The 18,064-nt window shown below is 44.0% G+C and overlaps 1 protein-coding gene across 2 annotated transcripts in view; it reads left to right on the plus strand.

The window, feature by feature from the left end:
- The window catches only part of pfkla (phosphofructokinase, liver a), a 31,118-nt gene that overhangs the window by 10,499 nt on the left and 2,555 nt on the right, over positions 1 to 18,064 (plus strand). For both annotated transcript variants that reach the window (XM_056579089.1, XM_056579090.1), the window contains 9 exons: positions 4,513 to 4,605; positions 14,008 to 14,133; positions 14,312 to 14,376; positions 14,647 to 14,710; positions 15,713 to 15,859; positions 16,263 to 16,333; positions 16,440 to 16,527; positions 17,176 to 17,328; positions 17,758 to 17,922. In XM_056579089.1, coding sequence (XP_056435064.1) covers positions 4,513 to 4,605; positions 14,008 to 14,133; positions 14,312 to 14,376; positions 14,647 to 14,710; positions 15,713 to 15,859; positions 16,263 to 16,333; positions 16,440 to 16,527; positions 17,176 to 17,328; positions 17,758 to 17,922 — 972 coding nt within the window. The remainder of the gene's footprint in view (positions 1 to 4,512; positions 4,606 to 14,007; positions 14,134 to 14,311; positions 14,377 to 14,646; positions 14,711 to 15,712; positions 15,860 to 16,262; positions 16,334 to 16,439; positions 16,528 to 17,175; positions 17,329 to 17,757; positions 17,923 to 18,064) is intronic.

The raw sequence follows: 18,064 nt of genomic DNA on the forward strand, positions 1-18,064 counted from the left end.
GTTGAAGTCTTACTGTTGAAGTCAATGGGAGGACGGCTCCGCTGTCCTCCCATGACTCCCATTGACTCCCATGTTAAAAAAAAAATTGTAAAAAAGCGCATGATTCCAAGCTAATTTGAAGCATTTTAAAACTTGAATGGAGTCTTTAGGTGAAAATTTGAGGAAGGAGATAGGTCCTTAAGTTTGTAGAAAATAATATAGTAAGTAAGTAAGTTTTATTTATAGAGCACATTTACACACAGCATACACTGACCAAAGTGCTGTACAATAAGATGAAAATAATAAAAATAATAATGATAATTAAAAAATAACAATAATAATAACAATAAATAAAGATAAAAAGTGAATAAAATACAACAACACAACAATACATAGAGGTCATAATAATACAAAGGGGGAACATTCATTTCCAGGGCATACCACACAGACATGAACAGGAGGTAGGCTAAAAGGTCAAGGGGCAAGGAAGGCCAGGGAGTAGAGGTGGGTTTTTAGCCTAGATTTGAAGGCAGAAATGGAGGGGGCGGATCTAATATCCAGGGGGAGCTGGTTCCACAGACGTGGAGCAGCAATGGCAAAGGCTCTATCACCTCTCTGCTTGAGCCGTGAGTGTGGCACATACAGAAGCCCTTTGTTAGAGGATCTGAGGGACCTTTGGGCAGAGTGGGGCTGAACAAGCTCAGTGATATAGGCCGGGGCCAGCCCATTGAGTGCCTTATAAACAAATAAAACAATTTTAAATTGGATCCTAAAAATAACTGGGAGCCAGTGCAAGGAGGCCAGAATGGGTGTGTTGTGCTCGTGCCTCCTGGTGCCAGTTAAAAGACGCGCAGCTGCATTGTGGACCAGCTGCAGACGTCTGAGTGAGGATTGGGGGAGGCCAAGGTAGAGGGAATTGCAATAATCCAGCCGTGATGTAATAAAGGCATTGATAACTATCTCGAGGTCGTTGTGGGATAGGAAGGATTTGAGGCGGGAGATCACTCTGAGCTGGTAAAAACTATTTTTGACTACAGTGCTGATCTGTTTGTCAAGACAGAGTTCAGAGTCGAGGATGACACCAAGGTTTCTGGCATGGGGTTTGACAAGAGGCGTGAGGTGACCTAAGTTTGACAGTGCAGTGTGTCTTGCCTTGGAGGGACCAAAAATTATGACTTCAGTCTTGTCACCATTAAGATATAGAGGAAGGAAAGAAAGAATAAAACGTAAGAACAATAGTTGAGCGCTGCATGCAGCACTCACCTAATCATAGACTGCATCTGACGTCTCTGGTACTTCCACGACAAGTAAAGAATCGTAGTGGGGGATATCTCAGCCATGGTTGAGAAGAATTGTGGGAAAGGAACTTCGGCCTTGACTCTCTGAAGTCCATGAAATGCGACATGGAGAAAGAAAGGGATTGCACTCCGGGAGCTGAGCTGCCATACTGCCGCCGAGCTCGCCGCGCCGGAGCTGCCGGACTGCCGCCGAGCTCACCGCACCGGAGCTGCCGGACTGCCGCCGAGCTCCCCCTCGCTGGACCTGCCAGCTTTGGCGGTGTCACGTTAAAATTGTACCGGGGGCGAAAATTGTACCGGGTACGTAATCAGTTGTCCGTTGCCAGGCAATGGAGAACAGATTACGTAAGGGGTTGTCCGTTGCCAGGCAGGTTTCCATCGCGCTCATGTTGCCGAAGACAAAATAATATAATACAGATAACGGATCGCTAGATAACACTTGTTTTTACTTTATATTTGTATTGCATTTAATTGTTTAATCGAATTTAGCTAGTAAACTGAGTGTTTAATGTGTATCATAGTCTAGATAGCTTGTGTTAATTGAATTTCCTTAATTTAATTTAGAGAACAGATTATAGGTAATAGATAGATAGATAGATAGATAGATAGATAGATAGATAGATAGATAGATAGATAGATAGATAGATAGATAGATAGATAGATAGATAGATAGATAGATAGATAGATAATAGATGGGTAGTTAGGTGAGCAGGCATTTACTAACTGGTAAATGTTTTTTATTATTATTATTCACGTTATCCCCATAACATTTAGCTATTACTGTGTAGTGAAATAGATAAATACAATGCAATACAATACAAATATAAAGTTAGGAACGCTAATAAATGTAATTTGTAAAATAAGTGTTATCTGTCTTGTCGCGCTCAATGAACGAGTTCACGAATATTCAAGAACCTTTCCACGTCATTCGACGCGATCGATCGTCTGTTGCCAGGCAGGTTTGGAATGGATTACTATGGATGACGTAGGCCGGTAAAATTTTAGCCCCCGGTACAATTTTAACGTGACAGCGGCAGTCAGCTCCCAGAGTACACCCGCTGGAGCAGCCGGAAAGCTTCGGCGGCAGTTCAGCTCCCGGAGGTCACCGCCTGACAGTGATGCCAGTAAAGCGTTACTTAGTGGCCTCGGACCATTTTTTTCAGTAACAAGTAATCTAACGAGTTACTATTTCTAAACCAGTAATCAGATTAAAGTTACTCATCAAAGTCAGTGTGTGTTACTATTTTTTTACCGGATCACTGATTGGCGTTGAGAGCGATGGAGTGGTGTGTGTGTGTCTACCTGCCTGTCCGTCTGTTTGTGTGAGAGTGTGTGTGCCTGTGAAGCGTAAGTCTCCAAAGACTTCAATCTATCAGAGGCGAGTGTCGACCTTGACTCTCCAGAGTCCGCGCCACCAGTGGTTATTAGCGGCGGAATTGGTCGCGCGGTGCTGTGTGTGTGTGTGTGGAGCTGCGTCCGGTGATCACCCCATAAAGTGTGCGGTGATATTTTGTCTACGCATTAAAAGTTGGCGGAAGCGGTTGAAAGCTGTGTGTCAGTAGCTGCGTTTCCATCTAAAAGATGATGCAAATCTTTAGAAAGTTCGCAAAAAAGTAATTCGAATTAGGTGCGTTTCCATCAAGTGGTTGGAGCAGAATAAGGTGATGACGTTACACGTTGATGTCGGGAGGGTTGCTATGGCCGGTCGTTATGTGGAAATCGGAAAGACTGTCAGTCCTGTGTGTTCAAAGTTCGCTACGTCACAGCTGTTTCGAAAAGTGTGTTTCCATCTCCCATTTTGCGAATTGACTCTCTTTCGCATTTCTCAAAAACCACCTCAAGCGAGCGGATAAACCTTTTTGCGAATTAGAGGATTTCTATGCGAATTTTGGTGTTTCCATCACTGTTTACTGATTCGATACTTCAAAGTTTGCATAAAATCAGGGGGATGGAAACGCACCTACTGTTTGCACCAAGGGCCGTAGCACCAAATTCCCGGCCCTGTATACAAGAGGTACTGATGGGCCCCCCCGAATTCCCCCTACCAGCCCCCTGCACAGAATTGTTGAGCGGGGTGGAAGACCAATTGTTGACGGGGGGAGAAGCAATTGTTGACAGGGGGGGGCAAAAAGTTAGTATTGGCAAAACCAGTTTTTTATCGAAACTGACTCGGTCGTTTGGTAACTGTAGGCGGGGTACTTTCGGAAATGCATATCTCACTCAAAAAATCATGTACAGACTTTTTTCAAATTTTGTATGCGTGTGGGAGCACCAGAGACCCATGCAACACCAAACAAATCCCAGGGAAATGTTGTTTTTATAATATGTCCCCGTTAAATCAAGTGAAAATATTTGAACAGAGTTCAAAAAGTCTAAATGGAGTAAAGAATGTAAACGTTAGATGGTTGGAAACATAAAAAGTTTGAATACATTCAAGATCAAATATAGAATAGCTGAGCTGTTAAAGCTGATAGTTTGAAATAGATGAATCAAGTGTGTGTGTGTCATCACCTGTAGTAACCAGAAAAAGTCTTATTGACGTTGTTCATTCACATATAGTTAATCAAGATAAGCTCACAAAATGATAAGGCTTGTACCGTTGGACTCCTTGGAGTCTCTTTCATATGACAGATCGTTTGTGTGGATAGCATGATGTGAAAAGATCATTTTGGTTAGCATTTAGCTTCCACCCTAAGTACAATTGCTATGTAAGAAACACCTAGGCTCTTGCATATGCCATATAAACCGGGTTCCCCAGATATATAATAATCCTATTTCCAATCGACTAATCATTTTAGAGCCAGTGAAACAAGAAATTCCGTAATTGTTACGCTTAGCATTGTGTTTTTAGGTTAAATATGGATATTGTTTAGGCTCTGCAACGTCCGAAATTGTTAAACTGTGATCCGCTCTAGCCCAAGCTGGAGCGTGTGACTTGATCGCGTCTGTTTGGAATGAAAATCCTGTTGTCACCTTTGAGATTAAGTTTAGCATTTTGATTTGGCTGTTGGTAAAAGGTTTTCATGACATTATAAAGAGCTGTTATAAATGTTGTTAAAGTGTAGTCTGTGTCTCCTGTGTACTGTTCACTGTTCACTGTAAGAAAACAACGTGTGTGTGTGTGTGTGTGTGTGTGTGTGTGTGTGTGTGTGTGTGTGTGTGTGTGTGTGTGTGTGTGTGTGTGTGTGTGTGTGTGTGTGTGTGTGTGTGTGTGTGTGTGTGTGTGTGTGTGCAGCTGGTGGTGGATAGGCTGGGCTATGACACCCGGGTGACTGTCCTGGGACACGTCCAGAGAGGAGGGATCCCCTCCGCTTTTGACCGGATTCTGGTGAGTTCACAATACTCCCTTACCTTTAACGTCTCCCTTACTGTACGTCCACATCAGGTGCGAATTTTTCTGTTCGCTTTGGTCGCTTATGACGTACAATTCAATTATGCAGACGCATTTAAAGGAGCCGTATGCTTTTAGTAGGCCCTACAGACAGCCATATCAAAGAGTGAACTCTCCCATACACCTTGGCCATATTGCCGAGACAGTTTTGATTGTTGGATAAAGTGCTTCGACAACAAGTAGGACAGTGATTCCCCCCAATATAAAAAAAATCCTAAAATGTAGGCTAATTACAACCGAGAACAAAAAGCCCTGCGTGCTGTAGTAGGCTAGTTAAAATATGTTTCACTGATCTGCATCTGCAAATCATGATCTGCACTCATTCGTCGCACTCAAAACAAATAGACATTGGCGCACATGGCTAATTTGCATACGTGCACAGGACTGGTTGGCTCCGCAAGGCAAATAATGGAACATATCTATCTATCTAGGCATATCTGTCTGTCTATCTATCAACGCATGTCTAGTTGTAATGTGATGTATTGTGTGCATGTCCAGTCAGACTTGTTCTGTGTGGTCTTGTAGGCTACTGTCCTGTGTGGGCCGAACCACCTAAATGGATTCCCGACGATTTGTGTCGTTTGGTAGGCCTATTAATAAAGACTTGACTAGGCTATCTATCTATCTAGACTATTTAATTAACAATTATTCACCTCAGGCTCTGTGAATAGTGGGGAATAGAGGGATAAAAGACAAGAGATATATCCCTTGTCATTTATCCCTCGTCTTGTCGATTAGTTTGTTTATGTGACGATTTCAAAAACTTTTTTGGTTTTGTTTAAAGCATGCTACACGCGATTGGTTGGTTAGATTGGTGGCATGGAGAGCAAATGAAAATGATTCCCGCTTAAATACGAACGTTCTAGATGTATAAATCCTCCCGCTTGTCATCACTTGGTATCCAAACCACTATGGCGTTCAATCTCTGAACTGAAAAAGGGTTGGTTCATACAACACCGGGTGCCCAGTTACAGCCGCGATTAATACTTCAGCCGACATTTTGTTCAGTGAGTGAATAAAGCTAGGTAGGAACCAATGTGCCTGCCGGTGTTCCCTGGGATCCACGCAAGCGAAGAGCGTCTACATTCCGATTGGCTGTCAGTGTTTGGCCGCTGAAGCGCGTCATAGTCATTTGCATAAAGTTAAAAAGTTTTCAACTTCTTTTTGACGCTCTGGTCGCTCAACTTTGGCCGCTGGTAGCGTTGGTCGCTTTGGTCGCTCTTGCCCATAGAAAGTGAATGACTTCCGGCGATTTGGTCGCTCAATTCGCTTCTGGTGTGGACGTACAGTTACAGTTGGAGAGGACCCCTTAAGTTCTCCCTTACAGTGGGAGAGGAGTCCTAATGGGGCATTTCCACTTCTCCTCTTCGGCCCAGCCCGCCTTGGCCCAGTAGTGAATGTGCGGTTTGGCCCAGCTCAGTTACGGCTCGCGTTTCCACCGCCGACAGTACCCTTATCATGGTAGGGCGGGGTTTAAGCCGGATGGCGATGGCACCTACGTAAGCATCGTGACCTCATAGCAGCCCGACACAGTTCAGCCTGCTAATAAATCCAAGGAAAAAGAAGAACGCGTCACCATAAACAAAGAGCAAAAATGTAGGACATCAAAGAAGGACGTCAAACTTGTGCGACATTTTCTTAAATCAACAAAGCTTTCGCCGTTTTTCCCCAGGCCCCCAGGATGAGTAGGGTCTATCTGCAGCCGGAGCCACTTGCCAAACACGCCCATTGCTCTGCCATACACGCCCATTGCTCTGCCAAACACGCCTATTGCCAAACACGCCCATTGCTCGTTCTATGTGGTGGTGTCATGGCAAATTTGTACCGTCCTACGTCATCAGTTGTTGACAACTTGACAACTGATTTGATTGGGTTGTCCGTTGCCGGGTGTGTTTCAAAAAACATTCGGCTCATGTTTCCAAAGACGAAATAACATAATACAGATAACGGATCGCTAGATAACACTTGTTTTTCATTGACATTTGTATTGTATTGAATTGTTTAATCGAATTTAAATCGTGTTTAAAGCAGGTTTCAAAAACCATTCGCGCTTGTTGCCGAACACGTGGTAGTCGACCACGTGGTAGTCACACGTGGTAGTCGACCACGTGGTAGTCACGTGACTGCAACGTAACAGGACGGGACTGGGCGGCGGGCTTATATTCTGTAGCATTACGCACGCGCACGAGCTATGGGCGTGTTTGGCAGAGCAAGGGCGTGTTTGGCAGAGCAAGGGCGTGTCTGGCAGAGCAATGGGCGTGTCTGGCAGAGCAATGGGCGTGTTTGGCAAGTGGCTCCGGCTGCAGATAGACCTACCAGAGCCCGTCTACGAAGAGCCTGGGCACTCCCTATACGCCCCATTGTACCGATTTTGGTTGTAGTTCCATGAGACATCCACTGGGGGTGATCGCGGGCGAGTCCAGATTGAATGGGAGTCTATGGGGCTAAACGGCTAATTATGCCTCTTTCACCTGCTTGTCGTTGAAATATCGCAAATTTTATTGTAGATTCCGCAAGTTCAATATAGATTATGGTTCAAAAGTCAAATGAGTGAGTACTTATGTCCTTTCGATTTCTTACAGTTTGGGCCGTTGTTGGCCAAACACGCTAGCATTCTGCTAATGAATGCTGATTGGTCAGGGACGGACTTGCGACTGATTACGACCAGAGACCCCTCTTGACGGCATCTGAAGCTGAAGAGCATTCAGAAACGTGTTAACTCAATTTTTGCGTACTGTATTTATATTTTCCTGCAGACCCTTTTATTTTTTAGATAGTATGTATGGTGAAAGTACATGGCCATGAATGGAATTTCTTCCATTTCTTGTGTTCAATGTTCAATGTGTTATATACATGGTAGGTACGGTATGACCACCTTAAATAATACAGTCAATATCCCGCTCAATATCATTTAATCTGTCATTGTCTATTTTTCGAAAATAAAGATAGTTTAAAAAAGAAATGCCTCTTAAATGTGCAATGATAAACTGCACTTACAGTGGAAACGGATTGTCCGTCTTTTCGTTTCCCAAGGACAGAAAAAGGTAACGTTCTTGCTTGCTCCTGTATGAATGGTCCTAGGCTACTTCAGTAGGCTACTTCAGTAGCCTCCTAGGCTACTGAAGTAGGCTTCACCTGGGAAGGAAAGTTGCGCTGGAGCCCGGGTAATATCGCACATGGCTTATTCAAGTTGCGTGCTAGACATTCTCTAAAGTGTCGAGACTCAAGCACTTAACTTACCTTAACCGATTGTTCCATACAAATGGTTAGTTAACGATTTAACAACTTCAACATCTGCTATTACAGTCGTTATACCGACTGTAGAGATCAAGAAAGGAAGAGGCATGAGGAGAACAACAGAACACTGCTCTCTAGCAGATTGTTTACTGATATAAACTAAATTGATGCAGTCTTAAAATTATGATTCTAATCCAGGTTTCTATTTTAGGAGAAAGAAATGGCTCATAATCGTTACAAAAAAAAAAGCTTTATCATCGGCACTAGTGAGGATTAGAAAAACACTCTCTGTAAGTAACATACATATGTAAAACATTCGCGCATTTCTTTTTTTTACATTAGCTCACTTAAACTCAGTAACTAGGGCAAAAAAAAAGCCTTACCTCCAACAGCTGGTGTTATCGTTGCGGGACAAGGGAAGTGCTTTAGAAACTGCCGTAAAGCAGTACCTCTGACAGTATTACAGTGTGTGACGTCATCGCATGTTTTTAACGCCTTTTTAGAACAGATACGTGACCTTAAAAAATGCAATATTCAGCTGAGTTTATTATCTTAGCCCCACCCTTTGATAGCAACTTTAAAATTACTTGACAAAAAATTACATCGTGAGAAAAGTGGATTCTGAGGATAAAACCCTGTTGGCTCCCATTCATTATGGACTCGCCTACGAGCGCCCCGCGTGGTCAAAGATTATTACTGCAACCAGTCCAGAAAACCGGAACTAACCCGCGAGTGCCAGTTCTCCTCAGATTAGACATAGCTGTGTTCGAAATCGTTCCCTATACACTCGTTCCCTATTCCCTATATTGTGTACATGATATAGTGCACTATATAGGGAATAGGGAACGAGAATTCGGACACTACGCTGAACATTTCTAAACGTCATTTGCGTCAGTAAATGCGCCTGGTATTTGTGTGACGTGATGCGCCGACATCATCAAAACAAACCGGGCTGGAGGTTGTATTGATGTTGAATGTTACATTTCCTTGTTCAAGTTTTTTTTAATTAATTTTGAATGTTAAATACCAAATAAATTGTTGACATTTCTTAACACAAGCCGGAGACTCCATCATTAAATGTATTCGTTTTCGCGGTTATTCAGCTTCTTCTTCTCCCCTGGAAAAATACAACCGCATTGCATTGTGGTATACGGGAGTTACATGTAGGGAACATCGTATGTACCCTATTTTAAGTCCACTATATAGTGCCCTATATAGTGGACCACTGAGAATTCGAACACCCTACAAAATGGCGTGCACCCTATTTAGTGCACTACATCCATGATAGGGAACGATTTCGAACACAGCTGGCCAAGCCTGGTATTACAGCTGTTTAAGCTGGCAGTGGACGGGGGTCCGTCATTTCATGTGGCCCAGAAGTAGATATCGCCGTCCACTCCAATACAAGTGGGGAACAGGATTGTGTCTCCGCAAAAAATGTCTGGATATCAATCAAAGGCTCATAATTATCTTTCTACCCTGTTCTAAAAAAATGTACGTTTTTTCTTTTCAAAACGCCTCTGTCACGTTAAAATTGTACCGGGGGCGAAAATTGTACCGGCCTACGTCATCGTTTGTTTACATCCTGACAACCTGCCCGGCAACAGACGACGCGATGCAGAAAACATGTTTCCAAACGACGAAATAACATAATACAGATAGCGGATCGCTATCTGTATTATGATAGATAGTGATAACACTTGTTTTTACTTTATATTTGTATTGTATTTAATTGTTTAATCGAAACAATAAAAAAAATTGCCCGCGAAACGGGCGATCGCGTCAAATGACAAATGTTTTGCCCGCGAAACGGGCGATCGCGTCAAATGACGTAGGAGGGTTCTTGAAACACAATACAGATAACGGATCGCTAGAAAACACTTGTATTTACTTTATATTTGTATTGTATTGAATTGTTTAATCGAATTTAGCTAGTAAACTGAGTGTTTTAAGCAGGTTTCATAGTCTAGAATGTTCAAGAACCTTCCTACGTGATTTGACGCGTCATTTGACGCGATCGCCCGTTTCGCGGGCAATTTTCTTTATTGTTTCGATTAAACAATTAAATACAATACAAATATAAAGTAAAAACAAGTGTTATCGCTATCTATCATAATTCAGATAGCGATCCGCTATCTGTATTATGTTATTTCGTCGTTTGGAAAAATGTTTTCTGCATCGCGTCGTCTGTTGCAGGGCAGGTTGTCAGGTTGTCAGGATGTAAACAAACGATGACTTAGGCCGGTACAATTTTCGCCCCCGGTACAATTTTAACGTGACACCTCCTCAAGCGTTTTATTAGCAGTTGATGTTGGGTGGGCAGCTGAAAGGAGTCGTACTGAAACAAACGGCTCCTTGCTATGGACCTATTTTGAAGTGCACGGCTCCATTAACTTCCGAATTAAATTAAATTCCGAATTAACTTCCATTAACTCCATTAACTTCCAAAGTCTGAGATTTGTCCTTTTACTTAACATGAATGGCGTTGAACACGGATATATAACACACATATCATTGAAATAGCTGTAACAGGCACGGACGTATTGATTACCTGAATGATTATGGGAGACCTACGTAATTTTCATAATATTGTTAATTGTCTGATATTAACATTTCAGTTGCGTTGGTAGGTATTTCATTTTCATTTGCTTGTTTAGCTATGTATGACAGGGTTATGGTTAGCTATGTATGACAGTTGACAATGTTGGTGGTGTATTACAATTCATTATTTGGGTAGGCTACTCCAACTTCGTTGCTGGTCGATATGTAAACATTTACTTTTATATAAATTATTGATTGCATTTTTCGTAAATAGTTAGTTGGAAGGAATCTGTTTCTTAAGCAATAACATTGAACTGAATTTTTTAGGCCTACATACGTTTACTATGTTACTATGGTATTATATGGAGCAATCTTACATATTTATGAAGTTTCCAGATCAAACACACATCAAAGTGGTATTGGCATATATATTCCAGAATTTGAAAAAGGATATGGATATAGAGTGGGTGACTTTATCAGTATACTCTATCGAGGTGGCCACAATGATAACCGCTCTTAGATGGGTTGTAGATACTAAGTTTTATAACAGATAATTCAATACGTGAAGATTTGGTGATAGAGGTAAAGCATCTTCTTTTAAATATTATAAGCCTTGGTTTAGTTATTCAGTTCTGTTGGATTCCAGCCCACCATGGAATATATGGCAATGAAATTGCTGATAAATTAGCTAAAAGATACTAACCTAATTAGAAGAATTTAACCTTAAGTATATATATTTTTTTATTTTATTTATTCATTTCTTTTGTTAGTTTGTTTTATTTTGTTTCGTTAGTTTGGTTTTTTCTTTGAATTTATTTTTATGATTTAAAGTATAATTTGCCAACGTCCTTGTCACAAACTCCTGTGTAGTAGTAGTCAAGTAGGTGGCGGTATATGGGGAAAAACTATGATCCACCACTAAACTAGAAGAAGAAGAAGATCTCTGCATCCGTTACGTCACGGAATAGGCCACGTGTCTTGGCCCCATAACGCGGAAGCAAATCGCTCCTGTATGTTGCCCTGCGCCACTGAGCAGTTTGTATAGGAATGAATGGGCGGCCATTTTCGGTCTGTGGTCCATCCTTTATTATGTCCATGGTTTTTCCAGAAATACCTTGCGGTTACTGTGTTTGTTTGTTGCCCGGGAGTGACGATTCTGTTGACCAATCAACGGACGGCATGTGTAACTCGAACTTGTTGGAACCCTTTCGGACGTCTCAGTACCCCAACGGAGGAAATGCGACTCATCTACTGCGAGATGAGTACGGCTCATCAAGGCTTGGTCCGGACCCTGCCCACTTTTGACGGTGGAAACGCGAACCGGACCGACCCGTACCCATCGGTGGAAATGCGCCATTAACGTCTCCGTTACCGTGGGAGAGGAGCCCTTAACGTCTCCCTTACCGTGGGAGAGGAGCCCTTAAAGGGGACCTATTATGCTTTTCGACTTTTATGACCTATAAACGTTGTTATAATGATTAATAGTCATGTTTAACCATACACAAAAAACGATGTAGATTTTCGGGAAACTCTTCCTCTCATCTCGGCGCTTTCAGCATTATCTGTCAACGCTCGGTTTCGTCCTTCTCCGCCCCCTCACCCCCCCTCCTGCCAACCCAACTCCGTTGTGATTGGTTACCTTCCTTGAAGCGCACGCGCGGGCAGATTTGACCAGGCATATGGGGGCGCGGCAGGAGTGCCTCTACGTAGATGATTACCCGGAAACGTGAACAAGTGAATCGCAAACGTTGTCCCGAGTGTTTAGCGCTCTGCACAGCCACCCCAGACTGTCAGCAGGGAATACGTCGAAATGCATGTACGTCATTATTTGACACTTTAGTATGGTTAAACATGACTACCAATTATTATAACAACGTTTATAGGTCATTAAAGTCGAAAAAATAATAATAGGTCCCGTTTAAGGTCTCCCATACAGTGGGAAAGGAGCATTAAAGGGATAATTCACCGGTGGAGGCATGAATCTGTATTGAAAGTGGGTCATATATTTAGTCGAATAGTAACATAAATCTCAAATTTTGTGCCTCGTCCGAGAAACGGCAGAGATTGACTTTCTGGCGCTTGCGGATTGAAGACGACAACATCCACAATACCAATCAGCGTTCACTCCCTGAGGGACGTAACATAACAGCCAATCAGCGTTCACTCCCTGCAGTCCAGCGTAAACAGCAGCATGGAGGAGAAGTGATTGTTGCCGTTTGCGGACTCCCAGAGCTCTATATCTAAATATAATATTAGATAATATAGGTATCTATATAATATAATACAATATATAATATCACGGCCAAAAGCTGTGTGCGCCTCCGGATAAAGACTGCGTCGGGTTCTCGGACGTCTCTGGTATTTCCACAACAAGTAAAGACTCGTAGTGGGGGTTATCTCGCCTGAGTCCTGCACTGGTTCGGGTACCCGACGGGTGTACCCCACGATTTCGATGAAACGGGGGTGAAAAATAATGTAGGTACTGTGTCGGACACGGGTGCTGGTCGGGTCGGACGCCTGAACAGTGCGGGTCGTTCGCGGGTTTTGCAATTGCGAGCGAGACTTCTCCGATGCTGGAGATGTTATTCAGGAGCAGAGGAGTAAACTAAAACCGTCCACAGTGGATGATGTGCTTTTTTTGCACAGCAATCTTAAGCAGCACGGAAAACACCAGATAGTGTAATTCCCAGGCTTTACAATGAATGTGTCTAATTTCCCTTCGCAGTTCACCATACTTCAGATTGATGTGGAAGTGGAAGAACCAGAGACGTCAGAGAACCCGATGGAGTCGTTTGAGATGATTTTATGAATCAACGACTGCGTCGGGTTCTCCGACGTCTCTGGTCCTTCCACATCAATCTGAAGTTGCAGTTCAATCTGGACTTCAGAGATTCAAAGCCAACGTTTCTTCCACCAATTCCTTCTCCACCATGGCCGAGAATCAATACACGGGTCTCCACTTCGGCTGTTTCCCATTGCAAATTTGCTTCTGACATGGTCGGAGGTTTGAGTCGTTCTAGTTCTCTAGCTAAGAGGTGAATAAACATGGCGGACATTGTGTTTACATCTTGTACGCAAGCTCCCGCCCCCTCATTCCTTATTGGTGGGCTTACAAATTTGCGAAACCAGTGGTTTATAGTCCTCGGCCCTTCTAGCAGGCAAGCAAATTTCTGCTGACATGACATCAAACGCGTCATTTGACATCAGGTCAGGAGAAATGTAAGGAGGACAGCTGGACCAAGGGAAGAATGTGTTAGACTGGGGGAAGAAAAACCTTTTTTTTCTATATTATAATAGCGATTTTATAATGATAGAACGCTGGTTCTGTATCGGTGAAATATCCCTTTAAGGTCTCCCCTACAGTGGAAGAGGAGCCCTTAAGGTCTCCCTTACAGTAGGAGAGGAGCCTACTCTCTCCCCTACAGTGGGAGAGGAGCCCTTAAGTGTGTGTGTGTGTGTGTGTGTGTGTGTGTGTGTGTGTGTGTGTGTGTGTGTGTGTGTGTGTGTGTGTGTGTGTGTGTGTGTGTGTGTGTGTGTGTGTGTGTGTGTGTGTGTGTCCAGAGCAGTAAGTTGGGCGTGGAGGCGGTGGTGGCGCTGATGGAGGCGTCCCCCAACACCCCGGCGTGTGTCATCGGCCTCTCGGGGAACCAGGCCGTCCGGCTACCCCTGATGGAATGTGTGGAGATGGTAAGAGCCTCTCTGTTTGGGCGGAGGTGGTAAGAGCCTCTCTGTTTGGGCGGAGGTGGTAAGAGCCTCTCTGTTTGGGTGGAGGTGGTAAGGAGCCTCCATCCATAATGACATCTATCTGGATACAGTGGGTAAAACAAGTGTTTTTTTCCATTGTTTGTCGCCTGTGTGTGTGCAGACTAAGCTGGTCCAGACGGCCATGCAAGAGAAGCGCTTTGATGAAGCCATCAAGCTGCGAGGAGGGTCAGACGCTAAGTCTATGTTTTACTGTACACTAACACACTGCACCTTTTTAAAATATGAGGGAAATACTTTGGAGCTATTTAAACTAAAGTGCACACTAGGTATAGTTGTTTTACGCAAGATGATTCCTTCCTGAATAAACGTGTATGTTTAAAATGCAAATATACAGCATTGATGAATGCAAACACATTTCTGATTAACCTTTTTCCTTGCATATAGAGAAGCATCAGCTCTAGCAAACTAAACATACAAGTGTTTGCTTCATTCTAGGAGCTTTGAAAACAACTGGAACGTCTACAAGCTACTGGCCTTCCAGAAGCCGGCGCTGATCAAGGTAAAGCCCTCCTCCTCCCCGCCCACCTTATTTTTACTACCACAGGCCTGATAGGGTTCAGGTGTGGTGCCTGAATTCAGGCTTGGCCTCGGCCATGTATGTTTTCAAGAAAAGTGAAAATAGGTGAGCGGTGCCTTTTTAAAATGTCTGGTCAACACGTCAACCTACCTGACCTTTTGATTGACATGTCTTCCACCAACTAGGTGTAGTCTATATAAGGAAGTATTTTACCTTTGTATGTTTGCTCTGAGGATGGTCTGAATGGGACTGAAAACGTTTTGCATGCACTTTGGGTAGCACTTTACACTTTTATGCAATAAAAACTTATTGTTGCATAATATTGTCCTTTTATTGTCAAGAAAGGCAATTCTCTATTGTGTCTTTGAATGTATTTGATCATTTCAGGCACAGATAATTTCACTTCCTATCAGCACTGCTACCAGGGCAAACCTGCTCTCTGGGTCTTTTATTCCATCGTCATTGGCTCCTCCTGTCCCTGATTGTGGTTGGTCCATCCTCATTGGTTCCTCCTGTCCCTGGTTGTGATTGGTCCATCCTCATTGGCTCGTCATGTCCCGGGTTGTGATTGGTCCCTGGGGGGATACAGTTGCTGCAGCCCCTCCATGAACCCCGGTCCACTTCCATTTGTCTTGTGGCAGAAAAAAACCTGACAATGTTTAGGAGAAGGTTATCCATACCTGTTGAAGTAGCCACTCGTCTCTTGACTTCCACTCATTTGTCCATCACGGTTTGATTGGCAATTTTTTTTATTGGCCCTCCTTAATTGAATTTTTGTGAATAACTGTATCCCAGTAGTAGAGAAGATAAAGTGAGATAGTCAGGACTGTGTTATCCTCTAGTGCTCTCTTGACCCCAAGCCTTGAAACATCTCTTCAGCAGCTCTGTCTGACTGGTCTGATAACCGTCTGTAGAAACTACCTAAAGTGCTTTCTTGGCTACGGCTCACCCCCCCCCCCGCCACCCCCCTTCCACCCCGTGCAGAGCAACCACACCATGGCCATTCTGAACGTGGGGGCGCCTGCAGCAGGGATGAACGCTGCCATCAGGTCTGCCGTCAGAGTGGCCATTGCTCATGGGCACAAGGTTTACGCCGTCAGCGACGGCTTCCAAGGGCTGGCCACCGGAGCGGTGAGCGCTGGGGTCCATCGTGGGCTCAGGTTTTATATGAGGCGTGTTGGCAGGCCAGGTCATATCACTTTATGTTGAGCCAGTTGTTGTCAACAACTGTTTACCTGCAATAGAAATGTTAATTTACTCTTTTACAAAGAATATATTATCAAATAATATGTAATGCTGGCTAATAATACTAGCCATAACAAATAAAAATTGAGATTAGGTCCGTCTTTCCTTTAAAAAAAACATTTTATGAAATATTACATTCCACTTCATTTACCATTAGACATATAAAGTGCATGAATCTTCATCATATATTTAAATCCCCTGTTTTCTGCTGCAGAGGGTGGCTGGAAACACTGTAAACAGTGGTTAGGTAAGGTTTAGATTTAACCCCCGATGTACCCGACCTCTGCAGGTGAGTGAGATGACCTGGCACAGTGTGGCTGGGTGGACTGGCCAAGGGGGCTCCCTGCTGGGGACCAAACGGTGAGACCCCCAAGGACTTATAATGTTATCATGTTAAATTCACCTGATCTAAAAAGCAGGGCCAATAGGGGGTTGATGTCCTGGTGTCTCTGTGGCTCTCCTTCAGAACACTTCCCAGTGCCTTCATGGAGAAGATTGTGGAAACCATCAGCAAGTTTGGCATTTCCGCTCTGCTGGTGATCGGCGGGTTTGAGGTACAGGTTGTTGTTTATGAAGGGGAACTGTCGAAGAGGGCAACTCTGTTCCCGCTAGGTCAACTCAATTTCTGCGAAAAGGTTGTACCATCTAATCAATTTTTTCAAATCGGACAACGCTTATCTCGGACAACGCTAATCTTTCTTTCAGCACATAAGGGATGATGTTGCAGATCGTTAATGTCTAAGTGTATGAAGATCAATCTCTTGCATTACAAACTAGACATGTGTGGCAGTTTCCCTTTAATTGAACAGCATATTGTGGTTTCCCTTTTTATTACTGGTCGGTAACTAGTGAATACAGGGTAGGATCGTCTAATGGATATTACTATTAAACCGCCACAGGTTTGAGGGGTAAGATTTACAATGTCTCAGTCTACCTAGTAGATAGTCTACCTAGTCATCTAGATACCTAGGCAGAATCCCAACCGGCTCATTATTGATGGATACCATTTTGACCAAATGTACCTCATGATTACTTTCGATAAAGGTTTAAATAAAGGTAGCGCTAGATAGAACCATTACATTTATTGAAGGTATCGGTTCTACCTAGCATGACCTTCTAACAAAGGGGATGGCAGATAATACTTTGAGGAGGAGGAGGAGGAGGAGGAGGAGTAGTAAAGGCTGTACCTTGTTGACCCCCAGGCCTACGAGGGCGTGCTGCAACTGTTTGAGTCTCGGGGCCGCTTCGACGAGCTCTGCATCCCCATGTGTGTCATCCCTGCTACCATCAGCAACAACGTCCCCGGCACCGACTTCAGCCTGGGAGCGGACACCGCCGTCAACGCCGCCATGGAGGTACCGTCCGCTGTGATGTCTGTAGAGAGGTCTCCACAGAGCCCCGCGCTGATTTAGGTCTGCAGTAACAGTGTCATGGTAGATCCTGTTCCAACGCTTTATGAACAGGCAGGCTTGGTTTGACCTCATTCTGAAGCAGAGACCAAGACAGAGTGACATGAGAAACCAAACATGTGTTGCGTGTTCAAAGGGACGCATCCACGGCCAAGAGTGGCGGCTCTGTGTGAGGGCTCTGCGTGAGGGCTCTGCGTGAGGGGTCTGCGACTGCAACCAATCACAAATCTTAGCGAATGTTGTGATTTCTAAAGATGAGATGGATCCCTCTCTTCAACAGTATCCACCAATGGTCTGGCTACTGGCCGCCTCCCCAGTACAGACGGAATCGTTATTGGGGGCATGTTTGACCTGTTGCCATGGTTTTCTCCTCAGGGCTGTGACACCATCAAGCAGTCTGCCAGCGGCACCAAGAGGCGTGTCTTTGTGGTGGAAACCATGGGTGGGTATTGTGGTTACCTGGCAACCTGCACCGGGTTCGCAGTAGGCGCCGACGCGGCCTACATCTTTGAAGACCCCTTCACCATAAAGGACCTGAAGGTGAGGGGGACCTGTGTGTGTTTTCTATGAAGGCGCCACACCATGGCCTCGGGGATATCGCTTAATAAGGGGTCCTTGTGGGTGTCTGTCATTGTCTCCTCCTCCTCCTTCTCCTCCCCCTCCTTAATATCGATGACATATT

This window comes from Gadus chalcogrammus, chromosome 20 (genome assembly GCF_026213295.1).
Source record: "Gadus chalcogrammus isolate NIFS_2021 chromosome 20, NIFS_Gcha_1.0, whole genome shotgun sequence".
Classification (NCBI taxonomy): Eukaryota; Metazoa; Chordata; class Actinopteri; order Gadiformes; family Gadidae; genus Gadus; species Gadus chalcogrammus.